The 23,659-nt window shown below is 28.3% G+C and overlaps 2 protein-coding genes across 7 annotated transcripts in view; one reads left to right on the forward strand and one right to left on the reverse strand.

Annotated features, from left to right (window-relative positions):
- Window positions 1-473: 473 nt before the first annotated feature.
- On the forward strand, window positions 474-16,843 carry LOC108002360 (uncharacterized). 5 transcript variants are annotated; one of them, XR_009831866.1, is made up of 7 exons: window positions 481-833; window positions 5,250-5,612; window positions 6,084-6,204; window positions 7,503-7,678; window positions 8,268-8,455; window positions 9,536-9,625; window positions 13,518-13,581. XR_009831866.1 is itself a non-coding variant. In XM_017064004.3 (7 exons), exons 1-6 carry the CDS (start codon window positions 773-775, stop codon window positions 13,610-13,612), a joined length of 906 nt encoding a protein of 301 aa, XP_016919493.2. In that variant the 5' UTR covers window positions 481-772; the 3' UTR covers window positions 14,192-16,843. The 5 variants fall into 5 exon arrangements, 3 of the variants coding, with proteins under 3 accessions (XP_016919494.1, XP_016919493.2, XP_061937658.1); XM_017064004.3 differs by lacking the exon at window positions 8,268-8,455 and adding an exon at window positions 14,192-16,843 and having other exon boundaries at window positions 13,518-13,612; XM_017064005.3 differs by lacking the exons at window positions 8,268-8,455; window positions 9,536-9,625 and adding an exon at window positions 14,192-16,843 and having other exon boundaries at window positions 474-833; window positions 13,518-13,612.
- Window positions 16,844-18,371: 1,528 nt separating this feature from the next.
- LOC108002361 (tRNA dimethylallyltransferase) overlaps window positions 18,372-23,659 on the reverse strand; it is a 116,580-nt gene continuing 111,292 nt past the window's right edge. Inside the window, exons 6-9 of one of the 2 annotated variants that reach the window (XM_017064006.3) lie at window positions 19,348-19,444; window positions 18,920-19,033; window positions 18,613-18,798; window positions 18,372-18,519 (exon numbers count right to left, since the gene is read on the reverse strand). In XM_017064006.3, coding sequence (XP_016919495.2) covers window positions 18,412-18,519; window positions 18,613-18,798; window positions 18,920-19,033; window positions 19,348-19,444 — 505 coding nt within the window. In that variant the 3' untranslated portion in view covers window positions 18,372-18,411. Of the gene's footprint in view, window positions 18,520-18,612; window positions 18,799-18,880; window positions 19,034-19,347; window positions 19,445-23,659 lie in introns of those variants that run through there. The other variant, XM_062081675.1, reaches the window with a different exon arrangement.

Consider the following 23,659-nt stretch of genomic DNA (forward strand, 5'->3'; position numbering starts at 1 on the left):
AAAATGAGCGAGAAAGACTATGCAGATGGGACTATGCAGTTGTCGGAAGCGTCAGCTGGAGTTTCGAATGGAAACGGTTAGGGTGGGATTCGCCCGTGATGGTGAATAGATCTTGGATATACAGGGTGTTAATATATATTCATGATACATTTAACTCGATTTATTCTGGAGGACAGAGCAACCACACAAAAGTTGGTGCACATAAAAATAATGCATCAGAGATTTATCGATCAAGCATTACGAGCAATTTAAATTTGTATGAGACGAAATGAGATAGCTTCATCTTCGTTATACCCCCATTTTATTCCATCTCGTTTTCTTCAGAGCGAACTTCAATTCGCTCGTAACTTAATAAATAAATCGATATTTTTCTATATCGATTTTTGCGATCTTCCAAAATTGTTCCATAAATATATTGACACCCTGTATAGAGTGCAGGTATGATGGCGCTGGCGGATGGCGCGGGCCGGAAGGAGGGAGTCCGGCGGATACGAACTCGGATAGCGGAACAGTGGCTCAGTTTGTTTTCGTTGGTCCTTGTGGAAGGTTCATAGTGGTCGAATTTTTGCACCAAAATTAGCCGGCTCAGTACAATTCTCTATTTTCTTCCTCCCGATATACATCGCTATCAAGTTGTTAATTTTCAAAGAATTCCCGACCAATAACGAGAATTATTAAGTGTCGACATCGCTAAATGTCGTGATATGAACGAAGATCAATTAGCCAACTTAGAAAAGATTGTCGTGAGTAAAGTGTCAAGTGCAAGCGGACCATGAATACGATGACACGATGCTGGTTCCTCTGCAATCTACTTCTGCTGGGATGCGTTCAAGGTCGGTGCGCAACCCTTTTATTTATACTCGATTAATTAGACTCGATTCTTCAAATACAATCTCCAACTTCATCGATACCTAAGACCAGTTTATCCAAACGATAAACGAATTGATATGATGAATATGATAAATGTTCACGCATCACGTCCAATTTCGTGTTTGAATGGAAAGAACCGCAGGTGGCCAATACAGTTGCCCGATACGAAATTGCTTCCGGTTACGTTGCGAGTTTTCGTGGGGTCTTTTTGTCAGTAGTTGTTTATGCACACACGCGACACGGCCACGTGCTTTATCTCCTCGCGACAAACCAAGTCGAACGCTATGCCCTTTCCTTCCCCCTTTCGTTTCCGTTTTCCCTATCGAATGATACGTTTGCACGCCTGTACCGAACGAGTTTTAAAGCTTTCGACGAGTCTGTTTGAAAAAGTTTGCGAACCGCCGCGCAATAGAACGAGCAAAATTCCTACATTTTGCGACACCACGACCGTATCCTTGGCACACATCGTTCCACCGAGCTTTGCCACGTTGCTTTCGAAGCTATTTTTAAGCGGACCCACAGTTCACCGATCCGAGTGTGCCAGTCCTCTTCTCTGTTCATCGCGTCGTCGTGGCGTCGTTTTCGGCCCGCGTTTCGCATTCGAAACAGCGATGTTCTCATGGCTCTCGCGCCCTCATTTCCACCACCAAGGCAATCTAATTTGATCGGTTTTGGAAATAGAAACGGGAATGCGAAAAGGGAAAGCACGTAGCAAATTTTCTTTGTCTCGTTTTTTTTTTTCATCCTCGAGCTTCGTTTCTTCGGAAATTTTTATCAATGAGATTTTTGTTTCGAGTATTTTTGGATGCTAGTTGTTTATTAGCTCGATCGAATTTTTCTTCTTGTCGATTCCTCGATTATATATTTCTTACTGGAAAAGGAATTTTAGTACACGTTTAATTAGAACTGTAATCAGTGACACGGTTAAAGAGATATCGAGGGATAAAAATAGAGGAGTATAAGCTCGAAATTTTTCGCTATAATTATCGAGCTCGTTTTATACTTTCATTTCAATCGATTCGGAACGAATTCGAAGATAATTTTTTATTTCTTGAACAGATTGATGGTAGAAAAACATTTTAAAAAAGAAACCGCTTTTTTTACAAATACAACATTCTCCATGCAGATTCTTATTAACCATCATTTTACTTATTCAATGCTTTTTCTCTCTTCCCTATATACCTACAATTTAACTTTATCATTGGAAGGGTGCAAGGTGCGCGGAAGTGGAGCACTGTCCATATTTCTTTTTCTTTCTTTCTTTTTTTTTCTTTCCTTAGAATCGTTCCCCTTTATGCGGGGTTTCCATTCATCGTGAATCACGTGCTGATAGACACGACCGCTCGAGGGCTCGTGCACGGTAAAGCATTGATTTGGAACGATCCTCTTTAAAAATGACACAATACGTATTTTAAATTGGAAAATGATTGTTATATATGTCGAGTTATTTATTTAAAACCTCCACGTGTTCTTTAGATAACTTTTGAATTTATATCTGGAGCAAGATTTCATTCCTGAGTTTCTTATAATCTCTTAAGTATTCGATTCAACGAGCGATTGTTCTATAACGAGGTGGAAACTTCAATTACTTAGAATTTTTCGAGATTTTTTGAGAGGCTAAAACAGTGAAATAATTGCAGACATAAAGGATCTAGGTTAGATTACTAAGGATCTAGTTAGAAAACTTATGAATGAAATGAATTTCTTTTTTTTTTTTTTTTTGATGATAGAAATAGAATCGGGTTAAGAAGATTTTTAGCTTCGAGAGTATCTTTGTAATGTAATAAAATGTGAAATGATTCTAATTGCGTTTTCCACATTAATGTACCATATTGCAACAGTTAAATATTGTATACAAAGATACATCACTTTGGAATTACTTTGTTTATTAGTTTACCAGTAGGAACTTTGGTGTTACAAAGTTATTAGATTCAAGTCACTGTTAATCGCTTTTGAAGTACGTGTCGCCATTGTTTTACTAAGTGCACGTAAACGCGTAATTTACACGTCCAGCAATAGCAACTAGATTAAACACTTCCTTGAAATGCAAATTGAGCTATTGTCTAAGGATTTTAGAAATATGAATTTAAAAAAAAAATTATTTCCTTATTGAATGTGTAATTACTTGTAATTATACTTGTAATTACGAAGAATAAATAGTCAATTAATAGAGCAATTAAAAGTTATGATAACATTGATAAAAAAGAAAAGAAAAAAACTTTGTTAAATTAATCATTATAATTTTTGATCAAATTTAAATTTATTTCAGTTTCATTTTGCATTGTTTCTTCTTACATCAGACGTAACGTTATACAGTTAATATAATACTGGATAGTAGACGGTGCCAACTGGCATGTAATGTAAAATTATATATTCAACTGCCAGACATTTAAAATGAATGACTATAAACGAAATTGGTTATTTTTAAGCATTTATCGAAAATTTTTAGAACATGTGTCATTGATGAATCGATGATTGAAATTGGTTCATAAGCTATTAACATATATTTGCAAACGTTAAATTTTATGTAGATCTCGTAAATTATTTCATTTCTATTTTTATTATTTCTCTCGTATTCCTCAATTACGATAGGTTTCTTTCAATTCTTCTTCCTTTCGATTGCTTATTGAAAATAAAATTTATTCAATAGAATAATACAATTTTGATGAATTAAATAAAATGAAGTTTATTACAAAATTTGAATATTTTGTGGTTTTCTGCACATCATGTGTATTCTGTAAAATTTTCTGCATTTAAATTTTGCATAAATATCAGATTAACAGATTAATATTACAGACCTATATATAATTCAATCTGTTAAAGAACGAATTAACTAGTTATCCGGTTTATTAGATTTTGAATACTTAAATCTTGGCGTCAAAGCGAATGTAAAATAGCAATTAGATTTTCTAAGAAATACTCTTCGAATTTTTAACTTTAACTCTTATTTAGAAATTTATCCTTCATTTAATTAATCCCTCTGTCCTGCAGGAAAGATAAAAATAAAGAAAAATTGTATCTATCGAAATATATTCGATAAAAATCAATTTTCATTGAATAAAATCGCTCGAGAATTTGAAAAAAAAAAAAAAACCTTTGAAGTCTCGATACTCCAATAATCCATACAACATACAAATATTTTATAATTAATAAAATCAATTTTAAAGCGAAATTTTCCATTCAATTATATATTCGTAATTACGTTTTAATTCTATTATTATATAAAATATAAAAATGTACACGTTAATTCGTGTCACAACTGAGGTATTGTACGCGTTACCGCATTTATTGGATATGATCACCTTTAATAGAAGCGGAGGAATTTTAAATTACACTGTGGCCGTTATGTCGCAGCATTGAAACTGTCCTGTGTGTCACTGGATCACTGTGTGCCTGTCCTCGATTCTATTGCGATTTTCCGGCAGAAAATTTGTTATATTACGCTTAATAGAGCACAAATTGTTTAGAAACATTGTATTCGACCAGTCGGATAAACTTAACCAATATATATTTTTCTTATCAATTGTTTTACTCTTCTTAATCTTCATTCCCACTGAAATGAAATCGCCGAAGTTTTTTTGTCAAGGGAATTCCTTAAGCTGCATTGGTTTATCGTTTAGGAAACAATTTGTGTCATTTACACAAACTTTCCGTATTCCTGGCCATTATTCGATTAAGATTCGATTATAAATTTTGGCCCTTTCTAGAATTTCCGTTGTAAATGTAAATCACGAATATTCGACAATGATAGAATCAGGGATATCGGATAAGATGGAAATATGAATATTTTTTATTTTTCCAAAATCGGAAATGGGAAATTTTTGAAAATATCTCGAAACTTTCAGATTTCCCAATAATATTCGGAATTCCTGAGAATATTTGGGATTTCTTAGGATGTTCTTAGAATTTAGAATCCCGGACATTGCTGACAATCCTGAAATTTTTTGGAATCAGGACGCGTTCCCGAAACTTTCGAGTTTTCCAATAATGTCCAAAATTCTCTGGAATGGTGTTAGAATTTAGATTCTCGATATTCTCAGGAATCTCGATAGAATTAGAACGAATTTCTTAAACTTTTCCAGTATTTCCAGTAATGTGTAAAAATAATCTTAAAATTCAATATTAACAAATTTACCGAATTCTCGCGCATCATTTTCCAATACTTGAAATTTTTCTGGATCCTAACCCGATCAATGCCTTACTCGAGTATCTACCCTACCACATATCCCTTTTTCAATACTCTCAGCACGAAGAATAGGAATAAAAGGAAAGGATCGTTCTTTCACCCTCCCTCGTAAATCGATCCTCCGCAGTCCACCACCAACCCTTTTTCTTTTTTTCCTTCCTCGTCACTACTGTTCTTTTTCGCTATTCTTCAGAAAGCTGGCAACTCGTGATAAAAAACGTCACCATACCGTCGATGGTGAAAGCCAACGACACCGATCATGTGATCCTGGATTGCGATTATGATCTCGAGGACACGCCGAGCAGAGGATTAGTCGTGAAATGGTTCTTTAACGCGGACGAAGTGGCCTATCAATGGATATACGGTAGGGAACCTCTGGCCGGCGATACCTTGTCGAACTACGTCGAACTGAACTACCCTGCCAGCGACGATCCGTACACAATGTATCGAGCTATAAAATTAAATAACCCCGATATCGAACTTAGCGGAGAGTACAGGTGCGTCATATCCACGTTTGCGGACGAGAAGTCCGCTAGCGGATCCATGATCGTATATTGTGAGTATATTCTGCTTCCAATTTGACTAAATAACTAATTGCCAATTGATTTTTAACGCTGATACCGAGTAAAATGTAATGTCCAATTTTTTATTAGAGTGGTTATTAGCATTGGTAGTAATTTTCTTCTTCTTTACTTTTTTTCTCCGTTCTCGTTTTCTTCATGCTCGTGCACGTCTTTGATTTGTATACCAATTGTGGAAATTGGAGTAATGTAGAATATTGATGGTTAAATTTGCGTTAAAAATGTGTTCAGGGAGCAAAAATAATAGTTTTAACATTTTGAAAGTCTTTGATTCTTTAAATGGAAGATAAGTAATAGGTTTTAAAGATTAAATTAATTTTTTAACGAATAATTATTTTCGATTACGAATAAGTATTTTTCATTGCACGTATCGAGTGAAACTTTAATCAAAAATGGAATTTATTATATCTATTATATTAAATAAATTTATAATTCGTTTGTTCCAGCAACAGAGAAAAAGTTCGATCTTATATATACAAAGAAAACTATAGATGATAAGGATGGGGTGGAGATAACATGCATGGCGGAAGGACTATATCCACAACCTACTCTTAACATATCCATCGAGTAAGTACTTACTCCAACAAGCTTTCTAACTACATATTCTAACAAATTACTCTATTTTCGAGATATTTTTAGATCTTGATAAAAACTTCTCTTTCATTGTACGACGAATTAATTGTTTGTACGCGAAACATTATATGATATGTTATAATTTTAATTTAAAAAGATTAATTAAGATTCTAATCAATTCTTAACTTAAATATATATTTATTTATTTTTTAAAACTCGTTTAAATATAAAAGAATGTAAATTATTTATAATATTTTGTATATTCTGATCTTTTTAATAAATAAATAATATATATTAGAGGATAAATTTTAACGAATTACGATACAGTTATTAAATTTAATATTTAACTTCATAATAAAATAAAGAAAAATCAACTTCTGTTGTTTAATATTTTCTAGAAAATATTTTATCATCATTACTTATAATAATAACTCGTATGCATGGAAAATTTATAAATGATAAAAATAAAGTAAAAAAATAAGTATTTTCTTATCTTAACACAAGAAACTTTTTAACGATAACAAAGAAAATTGTCAGATTATAATAATAAGCTCGAAATACATGGAAGAATTATATATAGAAATAAAGCAAAAATTAAATTGTATTAAATAAATATCGTCATTATTTTGAATATTCTTTGAAATTTTCAACCTTCGAAATAAAATATCAATTATTATAATTATTTTATCTTTTGGATAGCATTGGCATATGTCTAAATTATATAAGTAATACGCAATATGTTTTTTTTAACTTTAAGTTAATCTATAAATTACGCGTCATTTTGTATTTTCAAAATTATATATAATAACAACTTTCAACTTTTAATCTCTTTCAAATTTCATAAACTCTTTGTAATTTTAAACTGTATATATTTTTGTAACTTGGAACTTTTTTAATATTTAAAATTTGAGACAAACGAAAAATGAAATTCTACGATTTCCTAAATTTTAAATTCTCTTTTACAATTAAAAAAACTTTTGTTCAAAAAATCTTTGCTTTTAAAACTTTTTCCTAAATTTTTTCTAATTTCAACCATTTCAATAATAAAAATTTCCATTTCAAAATCAACAAAAGAGAACCATTTCAACTGTACAATCCACATACTTTTCATTTTCTGCAATGATTAAACATTATTATAGACGATCTCTCGTATTTCCCAATTTCAAGGTAAAATTACACATGCATCTTCGAAATAACATTACCATGCTAATGCTCGTTCAGCCGACGTATTGCATGATATTTCGAGTTGGAACGTGGCCGTGATAATTTTGCGAGTTTCGCTTCCATTACAGGGGTGTCCCGGAAAATCAAACGTTCGATATTACACAGCGTGTCGATGGACTGTACGACGTCTTATCACGAACGACCTTTCTGGACGAAGAGTTACCGGATATAACAACTATCTCATGCTTGCTCCATATACCAGAGGCGAACTACAACGTTTCCCACGAAACCGTCTACTATCCCAGTTAGTATAAACGTATTTTAATCTATCCTATCCACAATTAGCCGCAAAAGTCTTCAGTGCATTATCTTATGAGAAATTTCACCCAATTCGGGAATTATTTTAATAAAAATTATCATGGTAAATTTTAGATTTTCTCTTTCTTTTAAAAAAAGAATTCTGTCTAAAAATCTTCTGAAAAAATTTTCGTCTTTTAAATTTTTTACTCTTTTTATTGAACTTTTTTATTTCTATTTTCCTATTTTTTATTCTTCATCCTTCTATTTTTTCTATAAAAAGCAAAAATAATAGATCTGAGCATATATTCAAAGTTTTATCATTTTGAAAATTTAAGAATCGATTTCTTCTCTTCAAAGTGATATTATCTTAATAAAAAAAATTGTACAATCTATTATTAAACATTATACATACTCACAAAGTTTCATATAAAATAAAATATTACTAGTTTTGATGATACACTTTATTAATTGAATACAGATAGAATGTGTGAAGACTTTTGTAATTGATTACATCTTCGTTTTTCTATTTCTCTATCTTCCTTTGTTGTACGCTGTATCGAAAGCGTTTTACTTTTGATCTCTTCATATTACAGTTATAAGGAAGGATTAGAGGAAAAAAAGAAAAGAAAAAGGAGTAGCTCCTTATTAAAGTTGGGATTAAAAAGAAAATGCAGCTCACGAATTAACGATGTTTTATTTTCCTAACTCTTGGATATCGATTGATGTTAACCCTTTAACGGGACTTGATTTACTCGTGTTTCGTGATGTAAATATTTACCAGGTAGAGTTGTTTGCTTTTATAACCTGGATAAATTTGCTTGGTGGTTTTAAATTGCTTTAGTTTAACCTTGCTTTTAAGTTTTTTGAAATTATACTTGAGTATGTGATAATTTATAAAAAAAAGATATAAAATTAGAATGAAATTATTCATTTTCTCTTTTTCTTTGAAAAACTTCACTTTTGTCAAATAGATTGATATTAATATCATCTTTTAAAAGAAATTATTTTAAGAAATTATTTTAAAAAATTTTAGTGAGTGATTATTTATAGATACAAATAAAGATATGATAAACGAGCTTTTCTAACAATTTGTAGCTACTATGCTAAAAATAATTACAGAGCTTCTACTATCAACTTCCTGCAACTTCCTCTAAAGTAAGTATTGGAAAGCTTTGCTAATAAAAATGTGGAATTAATTTATAAATGTATTGAATGTATAATATAACTCTTGTCAATGTATATAACATCTAAATATATCTGAATTAAATCGAATTGCCTTGGCTCGTGTACAATTGTAAGTGTATATGTCTCTGTTCTGTACAACAAGCAATAAGCACCAATGCAATAAATTAAATATGATCGATTGAAAAATAAACAAAATAACTCATTGATCATCTGAATATTTCACATATACATATTTTATTTAACATATATATTGTGTAAATATCCAGAAATAAAATTACATATATTTTAATATTTCATTTTCATTTTCAAACAATCACAAATCTACATTTTGTAACTTCATCATATAATTTACGAACAAATCTATCGCATAAAGTCATAGTTTATCCTTTTCTTACTTTCATTTTCCTTTCATTCCTCAATCTTTCTTTTTAATTTGCTTCTTAAAATTAAACTTCAAAATAAATCAATCAATTTAGAGACATAAAAATTTAAAAATATCGCTTTTTTCTAACAAAGAAAGCATTCATACAAAAATACTCAAACTAATGAACTAACTAACTAATGAACTAAAATCATAATTGGCTGCTTCTGTTTCTAACACCTTGATCTAACTACATTGATAGAGGGATATATGCTTACTACTTGATGGACGCGATATGTGGTGTTTATTGTGCAGGGCCGCCTACTACTTCAACTACTACAACGAAGCTGCTGCACAAAATGGAGACCCAAACGTTAAACGACTCAGAGCCTGGCAATGGTGGTGGTAAGGCTTGTAAATTTCTCTTCTTATTCGCATCACCACCATAAGCCATTATTTATAAAAATTGGAAACTTTGACAAGATCGATGGTATTGTTTTTCTTGCATATAGGATTCCAAATTCCTGAATTTGCTGATAAACATTTGAAAACTGCTTTAGACATTCTTTAAATGATCTGATTTCTCTGATTTTTTTATCTTGACTCAGTTCAAGACTGGACGATTCGAATTCGAAAGGGATTCACGTGTATCGATCGAAATTATTTGTTTGTTCAATATTCAAAATTCTAAAATTAATAAAATATTGAAAAGTTCTAAAAATAATACAATGAATTTTCAAAGTGAGAATTCGAGAATCAATAAAAATTTATTTTATTTTTGTATTTAAATTCATTGAAGTAATTCTCTTTTTTAATGTTTATTATATCTATTTAGTATATTTTCGTAATTTTCGTATATCAAAGAGATTCTATCAAATAAGACGAAAATTGAGAATTTTTATTTTCGAAAAATATTTCATTATAAAATTCAAATAATATGTAAAAAATGAAATTATACATTTCAGTCACGCAAAATCACGAATCACTACGATTTTTCATTAAAAAAAATATGAAAAGATATTGAAGATTTGATCGTCAAAATCTATTCAAAACACAGAGGAAAGTATACTATTGAAGTCACTTTTTGAATTATCTCAATATTTCAATCGGTTGCCGAGATATAAGGATTCAAAGTAGTGCTTTAAAGTGTGAAATTTATGAATGGGCCCGCGACCCAGTGACCTACATTTCTTCCTGGAAATGCCTACTACTTCCAGGAATCGCGTCTGTCACTCGTCTGGAGTTTGGGATAGGTCAGTGAAGCGAGATGCGAGCGAGAGATCTGAATAAATGACAAGGATAAAGATAATAAACGATCAAAAATTACCTTTTTCTTTATACGACGATATCTCGGCAACCGGAAGTCGTATCGGGATAAATAAAAAAGTGTCTTAAAGGGCAAAGTTCCGCGTTTCTAATGATCTTTCACTTGTTAATAAAAAACTATTATCTTCGGAGTTATAGCGGTTTAAAGTTTGCCTAATTTTAATAGAATTTAAGAGTTTAAAGTAAATAATTAAAAATTACCTTTTCTTTACGTGACGATATCTGGACAACCGAAAGTCGTATCGAGATAAATAAAAAAGTATTTTAAAGGACAAGAATCTACGCCTCTAATGATTTTTCACTCGTTGATTGGAAATCAATATCTTTGAAGTTATAGCGGTTTAAAGTTTATTTAATTTTAATCGAGTTTTAAGATAAATCATAGATATATTTATGTCTGAAAAAAATATTATTTTTATGATCTTATTAATAATGTATCAATAATTTTTAATGGATTTAATAGCTATTCTGAATCTTTATACAATTATTGAATATTAATATTCAATATCGTAGTTATATGTTTGTTCGTATCCACAGATATTCTAATCGATTTTCAATGTGAATAAGTAATAAATATGTGAATAAATATTCTTGATTTAAATCTTATTTGAAACCATAGAATATACGAAGAATTAATAACTTGTGTATGTATACAGATATTATTACACATGAATTTCTTTTCAATTCAAAAAACTTGATTCACTTCAAACGAAATTTTGAACAAATTTGCTTTTAGCATCGTGTTTTCTGCACTTTATTGCACTTTGATATTTCTTTTGAGACATTTTGTGTTTATATTAACGCTTAAAAGCTTTATGATCAATGAAACTTAAATAAAAATAGCATTTCGGATAATTTTATCCATAATAGATTGCTTTTAAGGATTAACTTTAAAGGCTTTAAAGGATTGTTAAGCGAAATATTGATATGCTAACTATGCCGCTTGCTCTAGCAAAATAACCAATATTTGCATATGACATACAAAGAATACACGCACAATTCCTAAACATCGGATAAATAAACAAACATCAAGTGTTTACAATATTCTCTATAATGGAAACTATACATCTCTTCGTAAATATTCAATTGAAATTAATATTTATACAAATTCGTACGATGAACAGTTAGTTTTATCAAAAATAAATATTCAAGCATGAAGAAAATTAATTTTATGTAAATGTAAATGAATTTTTCAAAATTCAATATTACGAATCATCAAAAATTTATTCATTTATGATGTTTAAGGAACAAACAAAGTGCATTTGAAAATAAGGAAAAGAATTTCATTTTCTGGAACTTTAATTTCCATTGAAGATTATTATTAAATTGTTCGAACTAACATGTCTCCATACATAACATCCTTTTCCTCGTGGAAAATTTCTTCCATTAAGTTAACCGAACTTTCCAAGATATATCTTCATTGCGGAACAAACTTCCATCCGACGATTAAATCGAACATTATCGAAAAGATCCTTATTCTCATCTCAAAACTTCTTTCATCAACGATTAAATTTTACGTTCGCCCATTTTTGAAACATCTTATACCACTCCGTTATATCCGTCCTTTTCTTAGATTTTCTCTCCTTTCTTCTTTCTCTCTCTCTCACTCTCTCTTTCTTTATTCATCCATCCTTGACATTCTTTTGAAACATAGTATTACATTCACCTTTTTTCAATCTCTTTCTCTCTACATTCTTTCGAAGCATTCTGTACCACTGTTACATTCATCTTTTCTTCATATCTCTCTTCCTATCTCTTTCTTTCTCTCTTTCTCTCTGTATTCATCTTTTTCAAAGTATATTAAAAATATATCTCTGTTACTACATCTACTCTTTCTCTTTCTATCTATCCACTTTTGGCATCCTTTTGAAGCATCCTGTATCGCTGTTCCTGTATCCACCCTTACAATCATCCCTCCTCTCTCTCTCTCTCTCTCTCTTTCTCTCTCTCTTCTCTTATCTTGGCAAACGATTAAATCGGCCAATGGGAAAAAGTTTCGAGCAATGAAACCGTTTCTTAAGTTAATGGAAACGATAGATAAAAGAAGAAAGTTCACAAATAAGAAAGTAATTAGCCATGGAAGGGAGTTAATTCTTACTGCTAATGGAAACCCTTTCTGTTGATGCAGGGATGAGAGACTAAAAGGAAGAAGAAATTCCCCTAATTTAAAAACATGCAGTTTAGCATTAGCGATCCGTGACTTAAAATAAGTGTAACGGTGTTATGTGACATCGTATCTGGTAAAATTTTGATCACGGAATCGAAATTTAACGCCGATAGAAAACGATATTCGATTAAAATTTCTGGACCTCTGAAGAAATACTGTACTGTATATTTCCAATTTTAAATTATCGACGTGTTTATCGAGTTTTAACGAGACGATTGACCGATTTCGAAATGATATTGAAGATAAAAAAAAAAAAGTATGCTGTTATCGATTGCAAAAGGAGGAAGGAACTGGAGAGATGTTCTTTGTAAAATTTAAAAGAGGAATTCTCAGATAGCTTAGAATTATGCACCTTTGACATTTGTAAGACACTTGATACCTTATGAATTGTGTGGCCTTTCGACCTAATTTCTCTATCGTAGCAAAATCTCTTGAATTTAAAAAAAATGAAGTAATCGTTTGTAATAATTTGATTTTTCTCTCGTGTAAAAATGAATGGAAATAAGATAAAAATGAGTGATAACTTTCACTACAAAGAAAAGTATAATATTATTAGCAAAATAAATTACACCGGTATTGATTAATTTTCTCAAATAAAAAGAAAGTTTAACAAATAAATAAATAATTTAATTATATGATTCAGAATTCTAAAGAAATTTGGAATCTGAAATTGATGAATCTTTAGCTTTTTAATATTATTGATATATATAATAATAGTTAGAAGAACATATTGAAAATATATTTCGAATATTGTTAAAATTAATTAATGAATATTTTCTTCTAACAATGATGATTTCGTTGCAGGAAATCTGTCTGGTCAATTGTCAATTAATATTCTGCTAGCCATTATGCAGTTGTCACTAATCCTCACATTCAATTATCTTCAACCGTTTAATTAAGTAAGTAAATTAATATTATATTTTTCAGAATAATTTTTTCTATTTTAATTCAACTATATTCGCATATGATATTTTATATTGATTTAATTTACATACCTTGAATAAAGCATCAAAGAGTTATAATTTTTTTCAAAGCTGGATCCATGTAATCCAAATAATTTCCATTTTATGCTTTATATTTTAATGATCTGCCAACTTCGTTATTCCAATTTGACAAGCTTTAACAAACTTTGAAAATCTTTTGCACAATATTTTCAAAGAGTTTTTCCTTCAAAGTAATTAATTAAAAGAAATCAATTTACATATTTATAAACGTAACAAATCTTTCTGACTTCACCTTTCGCTTTGAAAATCTTTTCTGCATAAATATATTCCCTTAACGAACTAATATTTAAATATCAAATATAATTTTTTTTTCTTCCTAATTTAAATTCCAAATTATTGAAGTATCGCAATTTTAAAATTATAAATATATTTCGTATAACTTTTTTCCCCATTTTTATTTCATATATATATATATATATATGTTGGATGAATTTATCAATCTAATAAATTCATTATTGAAATATTTGTTTTCAGGTTTCGAAGCAGAATTATCAGAATCATTTGTATTACGCCTAAGATACTTATCGATAAACACGGTGTGCCTATGTTTAAATGTTGTTTCACAAAATACAGACATAGCCAAATGTCTGAACGTCAAACGTTCATTGTTCACACTGGAAAGTTTATAACTATTCACACACGTATATATATAGGTACATAACGATACATTAACAAGATAAGATGTAATGTACTGTTTAGAATGTTTTTTTTTTTTATTTATATTCTTAGTGAAATTCTAGTTGTCGTGATTGAGCACGATTTAAAAGAAAACCAAAGATATAGGATACACGAGAAATATGGGAAGAAGAAAAGATAAAAAAATTTTATAGATAAATATTCGATATGACTTTGTAAATAAGATTTGATCGTAATATAATTCGAGTCATGATTGTAGATTCTCTTTGTTACTCTTCGATGTTATGTCAGATTTATAATATATATATATATATACATTGTTTAAATGAATAAGAAATCTGTATGAAATTTTAAATATGATATAGGTACATATAGAGAAGATGTGTAATATATGTGTATAAATATAAAAAATACGATGATGAAACATGCAAAAGAGAAAAAGATAAGCGATTATATGTGTAATTATTTTGATATGTGTGTGTAAATAAGTGCAAAAACAAGCGAGGATTATGATTAATACAATGGAGCCTTGATTAAATAATATGATAAACAAAGTTTAATTTTATAAAATATTAATTTTGAAAAATAATAAATAATTGATGGAAAGAATTATTAATTAGAGAAACAAAAGAAAGAAGAAAAATGAGTGTTTGTAGATCGAGGTTCGATTGTATTTAAGAAAGAAAGATAGATTTTAGCATTTTAGCTCAGGAAAACGAATTGTACAGTCTCTATAATATGATGTTGCAAACGATTTATTATACGTGTTATTATATTATACATGTTTCCCTCAGAACATGAGGAATATACTATAACAATGCGAAAAATTAAAAATATATATTGAATGGTGAAGAAAATAATTTAAAATTTAAATAATAAATTAGGGCAATTTTGGATACAGAAGAGATGATTGTCAATGAGTTTGAATCAATGAAAAATTCGATCGAGTATTTCTATTATTCTGCCATTATATTAATTGCTGTCCAAAGAAACAATCAATGAATTAGTGTTTGAATTAATTGCTATCTCGAGTTTTGTTGATTATGTTCAAAGAAAGAAATGTGATAAAATAAGATAAAGCAAATAAAAATAAGGATATGTTCGTGACTAATAAAATTAAGTTTAATTTTGTATAATATCTCTTATCGCTATAACACTTGAAAAATCAGTCAATTTTTGTGGAAAAATCAATGTTAACGCCAGAATTGCCAAATCAATGTAATTGATTAATTTCAGACTTGTTTTTTGTAATTACTAAAAATTATATAGATATTTTTGGAAAAATTATATCATTATTGATTTTATTTATACATGTATATTAAATTATTCAATTATTTAATACTAATTTTAATTCTAATATTATAGGTCGATTGTTCGAAAAAGAAATTTTCACTTTCAATTGTTAACATTGAAACTTATTTATTAGAATTAAAATTAGTATTAAAAAAAAAAAAAATTCTCTCAAACTTTCAAAAGCAAGTAGAATATATCATATTAAATCTTTTGTTGCTTGATTATTGATTGAATTTTATTATTCTTAAAACTGGATATACAAAAAAACAACATTGAACCAAAAAGAAAAAAGAAAGGAAAAAAAATTATGATATATATTATAATTGTAAATAAAATTTCTGTAACATTTCTAGTCCTTTAAAGATGAGAAGTTTATCAGAGGAGAAGAGGAAAATGAAAAAGGAAAAGATTCTGTATTATAATTAAATTAAATTATAGTATAATTAATTTCTAGTTATGCTTTAGAGAAAGAAAAAAATTTTTCATATTTGTAAAATGAAATATATTTCTATACCAAAGGGATGGTGTACCTATATCATTGAATGTTCCACGAAACATTGAGTTCTAAAAAAAGATGTTCGATACAAAAAAATCGATAATTAACATTCACCTTCTTCGCTACGCTAATAAAAGAAAATAAAAAAAAATAATAATAATTAAAAAACAAGATATATTTAAAAAAAAAGAAGTAAAAAATATATAAGTGAATCAAACTTATTTCAGAGAGATAATATCAGAAATATGAATATAATGCTTACCTCGAATTAATAGCTGATAATTTCTCTCTTCAATTATAATAGCTTTTAAGAAATCAAGTTTATATTTTTGTAATGTTTTCACATATGAATAATAGTTGTCTTAGTATATGTTTTATTTGATATTAACAATTATGATATTAACAATTTTCTTAATTATTAATGTTTTTTTTCTTCTAATTAATTCATATTTTTGAAATAATTTTTGCTTGCCATATTTTATATATGCTCTTTTTCTTTCCTTTTTGTTAATATCGAATCCTTCTCAAGGATTTATTTTAGAGGCAGGAAATATGCGATTCTTACTAACAAATTCTAATTTTTATTTCATCTGCTTTATTATAAAGATTTCTTGTAATTCCTCATTCTTCGATACTTTTTCTAATATTTTAATGTGATGTGTTCTGTAATATTTAAAAAGTTGAATAAAAATGTTAATAAATGCGTTTTGTTTAATTTCATAATTTTTCTGTTCATTTTATCTTTATTGCATTTATTTTAGGACATTTGAATTTTTTTTAATTTTTATTTAAACATTTGATTTGTATTTATAAATATTTAACGTATATATAAAATATATTTCTTTAATATATATATTTTTTTCTGCGATATATAGAAAAAAAAATTTATATCTATTTCTGTGATATCAAAAAATGCAAATATATGTATGAAATAGATAAATGATACATAAATAATTAAAATAATCATATTAAAATAATTATAAAAAATTTCGTACTTACATATAAAAATGGATCTAGTAAGATTTTTCATAAATAAATTAGATAAAAGATTAATCAAGACAATAAAATTAATAAAAAAAAAATTTAAAAATCAAAGTCCGTCTCTTAGGCATATAAATTCCGTGTAACAAGTCTAGACAAGGAGAGCAAATAAGTAAGAGAGAGATAGAGATAGTCTAAAAATATTGAAATCAGCGCCATCTGCAGAGTGCCGCAAATGAAACTCGAAAAGGAAGGACAGAAAATAGTAAGAGAAGGATAAAGAGAGTAAAAATTGAATATGTGGCGCCATCTCTTGAGTACAAATGTAACTATTTAATAGAAAGCATAGCAAGAATCAGGTATGTGGCGCCATCTCTCGAATGGAAATGTAACTATTTGTGAGAAAGATAAAACAGAGTAAGAATTGAAAATTAGCGCCATCTCTGGAGTATTTCTTTAAGGAAATATCTTCAATACTCAATAGATGGCACTAGTAATTAATTCTTTATCTCTATCCTTCTTCTATTATCTTCTGTCCTTCCTTTTCGAGTTTCATTTGCGGCACTCTACAGATGGCGCTGATTTCAATAATTTTATCCTATCTCTATCCTTCTTTTATTATCTTCTATCCTTTCTTTTCGAGTTTCATTTGCGGCACTCTGCAGATGGCGCTGATTTCAATAATTTTACTCTATCTCTATCCTTTTTCTATTACTTGCTCTCCTTGTCATACTTTCGTCGCGTGATTATAAAATGTTATATGTTATACGTTATATTACGAAATGTTAAATGAATATATTTTCATTATTTGTTTTTCAAAATTATAATGTATGGGATATAAAAAAATGCATTAAATATTAAATATATAATTTGAATAATTTTTATATATTATATGTACGTATTATATATATATTTATATTTTTCATATCGTATATATATTTCATAAATATTTTGTTTTTATTTTAATAGTTTCTATATGACATAATGATGTTTTTAATTCTTTAGAAACATCATATTATTTTATTTCACTTTATTAATAAAAATCTACTTATCATAAGAAAATAATCAATTTTCTATATTATCCCATTATAAAATATTTGCTTGAAAATATCAATCAAAAAAGTAAAAATATGGATAAATAAATATTTAACATTTTTTTTATTTAAAAATATAAAATATATTCATAAAATATTATAAAATATTTTATTTTATAAAATTATTTATAACATTATAACACAGAATCACACATAATGATATATCAGACTTTATTTTCAATTATATTTTGTACCTATTTTTGTGCCTCCATTTTCTTTTTTCTTATTTCAATTCTTCTATGCTTTGTGCTTTTTAAATGAATATTCCATTGAAATTCTCCAATAAATATCCTATCGCAAATCTGTGAGGAAAATAATTAAATTTTTAATTTTAATCGAAATCCAAATATCATAAATCAATATTAAAAGATTAAAAATTTAATACAAAAATTTACATCACAAAAATGTCTTTCCTCGTTGCTACTATCACTGAATTTTTTATTCTCCACTGATTCGTTTAAAGGTTTTTGTTCAGGTTTTTCTCCTCTTAACACAGCCTCGATTATTGCCACAGCTGGTTCAAATACACAACTGTCCCATTGGTTCACATCGGTAGAATCTAATGCATAAATTGGTGGTACCTATAATCATTTTAAATTAAAATACAAAATAATTTTATGTTATGAAAATAAGAAATATTATAAAAAATAATAGACAAACTACTTATTAAATAACACTTAGAACACTTAGAACACTTTGTACTTGTCTATCACTGCGACGAAGTAGACGATTCATAACCCATTTTCTCTGTTTTTTCGCGTACCTCTTCGTGACTATTTTTAGGTCATCAATACCCCTTTGCAATAATTCTTGTCCCTATAAATGAAAAATTATATAAATGTAATAATTTATTTACATCAATAATACATATGTATCCATAGACAATAATTATATTTCTATCAATTTCAAAATTAATATCAATTTTGATCTCTAATTATCTGAAATAGACAAGCAAAACTGATATAGACAAGCAAATATAAAAAATCAAAAGAAAAGAGAATAAAATTAATTTATCATTCTCATCTTCAAATTGTAATATCCAACTTGAAAAGGTAAAAAAATCCACACTAACAGATCAAAATTTATATAATTTTAATTATCTTATTCGCTTTTTCACATTTGCTGCTCACTTTTTTCTCTCTTTTCTCTTCTTCTGGCAACACGAGGTAATCATGAAACTCTTTGAAACCGATAGTTTGAAAAATGCCCTTCGTATAATCGACTGGTCTGAAATCAGAAACAAAAATAAATAAATAGATAATTTATCCAAATCTATCTATTTATTTCAAATCGTTCGCGCCAATTTTATTTTATTCTCGAACAACCCTGTCATATTCGTATAATATGGAATATTTCTTTGTTTTCTGATATTGATATCGAAATAATTTTTTCTATCAAAATGTATATCACTGATATATCTATTGTTAGTACAAATTTTGTGCAATTTATAATTCGTGCAAAATATATACATATATATTATAATCGACATTTTATGTTCTTTTAATAGATGTTCAAAACATCCACCTAATCAAACTTTTACCAATAAAAATCGCAAATAAAAGAAATATCATCATCGACAAATACTAGACTTACAAAACTTATTTACTTCTTTTTATTACAACAAAATCATCATTCGGCCCTAAAATCTAGACTATTAACCCCAATATTATATCAAAAAAAAAAAAAAACTTTTTTCATCCGTCTGATAAAAAATTAAGGAAGAAAAGAATTTCAAAGGTGGATTTTTTTTTTTTTTTTTTTAGATAAGCGTCAAGGGTTCGTTCCATAGTCTTTAAACAACACGTCTCGAGATCACGTTCTGTGGCGATCGTGTCACGGCTCGCAAGTGACTGCATTTTACAACCATCTTATCACAGCTGGATAGTGATAACGGGGCGAAGCGAGGCCGAGCTTACGTGGCGGGAAAAAGGCTCACTTGCTCGCACACGTGTCAATGCCAAATATGTACCTGCCGAGTAGAAATCTGAATCTGTGATGGTGTGGGTGTGCACGTGCACAATTACACGAACCGCTCTATGGGTGTCAACAGGGCAGCCAAATCAAAAAGTCTTGTCTCGTACGCTCGCCTGGTTAAGATTACGATTTAAGTTCTCTGACGTACTTGTGATGTTTTTTAACATCTGATAATGAGAATTTTTTTTATTCGAACGTATTTGTAATTGTTCGAGATCGATGTTCGTGATTTCAGATTATGATTGAAGTTAATAATAATGTTACGATTTTTAATCGGGGAACGAAGTGGAAAAGTGATATAATATACTAGTTAGGATTTTTTTTTCTTTTTAAATGGAGATAAGTACGATAGATTAAATTTTATAGATAAGTTGGCTCTTGGATAAGGTTATTTTTCTTGATTATATTTTGTATTTTCGTTGAAACGTTGAACTATCGACGATCGAAACAAAAGTGATAAATATATATCGAAAATACAATAGAATTTTAAATGTTAAATGGGTATTGAGTGGTTGAATATTATGAAAAATTATGAATTTATGAATTTCTGAAATATTTATAACTGTGTATCGGTAATATTTTATATTAAGGAAACATTATATTAAGGAAAATAAAATTTATATTTGTTACATGCACAAATTGAAATTTTTTTAAATTTCAATAATAGTGAAAAAAAAAAGATCGTCAAAGGATTGTTATTACATTGTCATTCATAAGTGTACATATTTGTCAAGCGAAAATTCTCATCTGTCATCATCGTATAATTATCATTCTTGATTCTAAGAGTAATATTCAACACATCAAATTATAATATCTGCTCGTACGAAATGCAAATCATACTTTTTTTTAATTAACACCCTATGATCTTTACAACTTGATATACTGCTGAAATTAAAAAGAACGGTTTCAATATTAATAAAATTCGATATTTTAACAACCTTTTCGTTTCGTTTTTTTTATAAAAAAAATTAAGCAAAAAATATTTACAAGGACAGGCGATATATCATTTCCGAGTAATCAATATTTAATAGAGAATTCACGAAATCTGTATTTTTAAATGATCATCAGAAAACAATCATCAAGAGTTAATATCATTTCTTATTTCATTACAATGTGAATCTATCGAAAACAGGACATTCAGTTACCTTCCTTGACACTAAAAATGTACAAGAAATTGGTATGTTACGATGGAAAATTAATGGTTCCATTAGAAAAAATAAAATGAAAAGTTAATTCTTTTTCGACTGTCATTTTTCTTCAAACAGCTCGATATCGGATATATTTTTCTTTCATTATATAAGTCACGTTGTTTTTTAAACTACGTGAAATAATATTTAATTACAGTGATCTTTTTTCGATAAAAATAATTCTTTAGATCGCTTTTTTCTTTCAATTAAAAAAAAAAATGTCATTTAAAAAATTTCCCAACAAACATTTTTTTATAATCAATATATAAATGATACTTGTATATATTTAAGTCATATAAGCTCAAATTAATATTTTAATGATCACATAATTCGATTAATTTAACTAATTATTTAATTTCTTGCCATGATTAAATCTTGCAACCCTGATAAGATTTAAGATAATTAAAAATAGAAAGAAGATAATAAAATTAATAGTTTATCAAATTCTCTCTTTCTATTTATCAAAAATATCCACCTAATATTTTTATCTCTATAATAATATAATAAAAATAGAGATGACAGCTAGAAATTTTTCGTTATCCTTTATCCACTATCTTTATTTATATTAATAAAATTCAAAAACTTTTCATAAAATCCTACTAATACTACGAATCATGAAATTATGCTTAAGATCACTTATTGCAACTCAACTTTTATTTCTAAAAATCTCATTACCTCGATAACAAATACGACAAGTCAATCACAAGTCAATCGATAATTAATTTCTTCCAAAAATTTAATAAAAAATCCTATTTTATGAATGTGCACAATACGCTCGTGCGATAATCCGATAAATTTCGAAAAGCTCATTATATCTCGTTGATATAATTAACAAGCGGCAACCAGTTGGAATCTTTCAACCGCAGTAAATCTCTTGAAATAAATGCAAATTGACCAACATCGTGACACATCGATATACCCATACATTAATTTTTAAACCCATTTAAAACCCCATTAACTTTTTTTGCAACAAGTCTCGTTAACGCCTCTCTCTCTCTCTCTCTCTCTCTCTCTCTCTCTCTCTCTCTCTCTCCCCATTTTTTCGCCTCACCCATCCAAAGATATCGCGCCAATTTTCCACGAATCAATTACACATTGATTCTAAGCATGATCACAATTATCTATAGCGATTATGGATGTGATTAACAAGCTTGAAATTAATGATAAAATCAATTCAATCTCTCGCGGGATTGAAATGAAGAAAAAAAGAAAAAAAATGCGGCAATACAGTATTGCAACAGGTAATAATAATAATAATATATTCTGATGCCAATGGCAGGTGTGCAGTGATAATGACAACTAATACAGGGCAGTGGTGGTAGTGGCACAGGTAATTAAGATAACGACGGGTGACAGTAATGATTATCGAGAATGCATACATACGTAAATTGATATCAACTATTTTTGCTACTTGTTGCCAGGCGGTCGTAAATATCGTTTACTTGTTTCACGTTAGGGAGTTACGAACTTCTTAAGATATACCGTATCACGTGAAATGTTGGTTGGTTGGCATCGTTATCCTTTCCCCCCAAGTCGCAACGTTGGTATTGGTACAAGAATTCGAAAGTGTGTCAATTCAATTCCCAATTAACTTCTTCTCCTTTTGTAAAATACAAAAATTGACCGTGAGCGTAAAGTTTTTTTGTTCAAACAATGATTCGAGCAAAATATTTTTTTCTTCTTGGATAATGATTGTGTGTGATTTTAAATGGTAACTTTTTTTTTCTCGACAAAGAGTTTTGTTATTATTGTTGTTATTGTTTTATAAGCTGGATATATAATTATTGTTTCTTTTAAATTTTACAAATACACGTTCGATTTTTTTTTATGATAAATTCCAGCAATTTTTTTTAGCAATTCAAATTGTTACACTTCATTTTACATTGGAAATTTAGTTTAGGTGGATAACAACTATAATTTGTTAATTTGGATTAATTTTTAATTTGAAAGGAATAGTTTTGATTCTGATTCTGATTCAATCTTATACGGAATCAATCTATTTTACATTTTTTATAAAATTAAACTAGATTTATTTAGAATGAGTATTTTTCTTATATATCCATCTTGAACATAATTTATATATAATCGTGAATTAATTAATTCAGATGTAATTCAGATATGTAAAAAAATAATAAAGAAAAATAAAAAAAAAGTCATCATAAAGACAAATATTTATCAAATGTTGAACAATATTATACATGTTAATTTTATGAAAAGAAAAAAATATTTTCGAAATGTAATCTTTTTCAGAACAATTATAAAAACAACATCGTCGATCGTG

The sequence above is a fragment of the Apis cerana genome, linkage group LG11 (assembly GCF_029169275.1).
Source record: "Apis cerana isolate GH-2021 linkage group LG11, AcerK_1.0, whole genome shotgun sequence".
Taxonomy (NCBI): Eukaryota; Metazoa; Arthropoda; class Insecta; order Hymenoptera; family Apidae; genus Apis; species Apis cerana.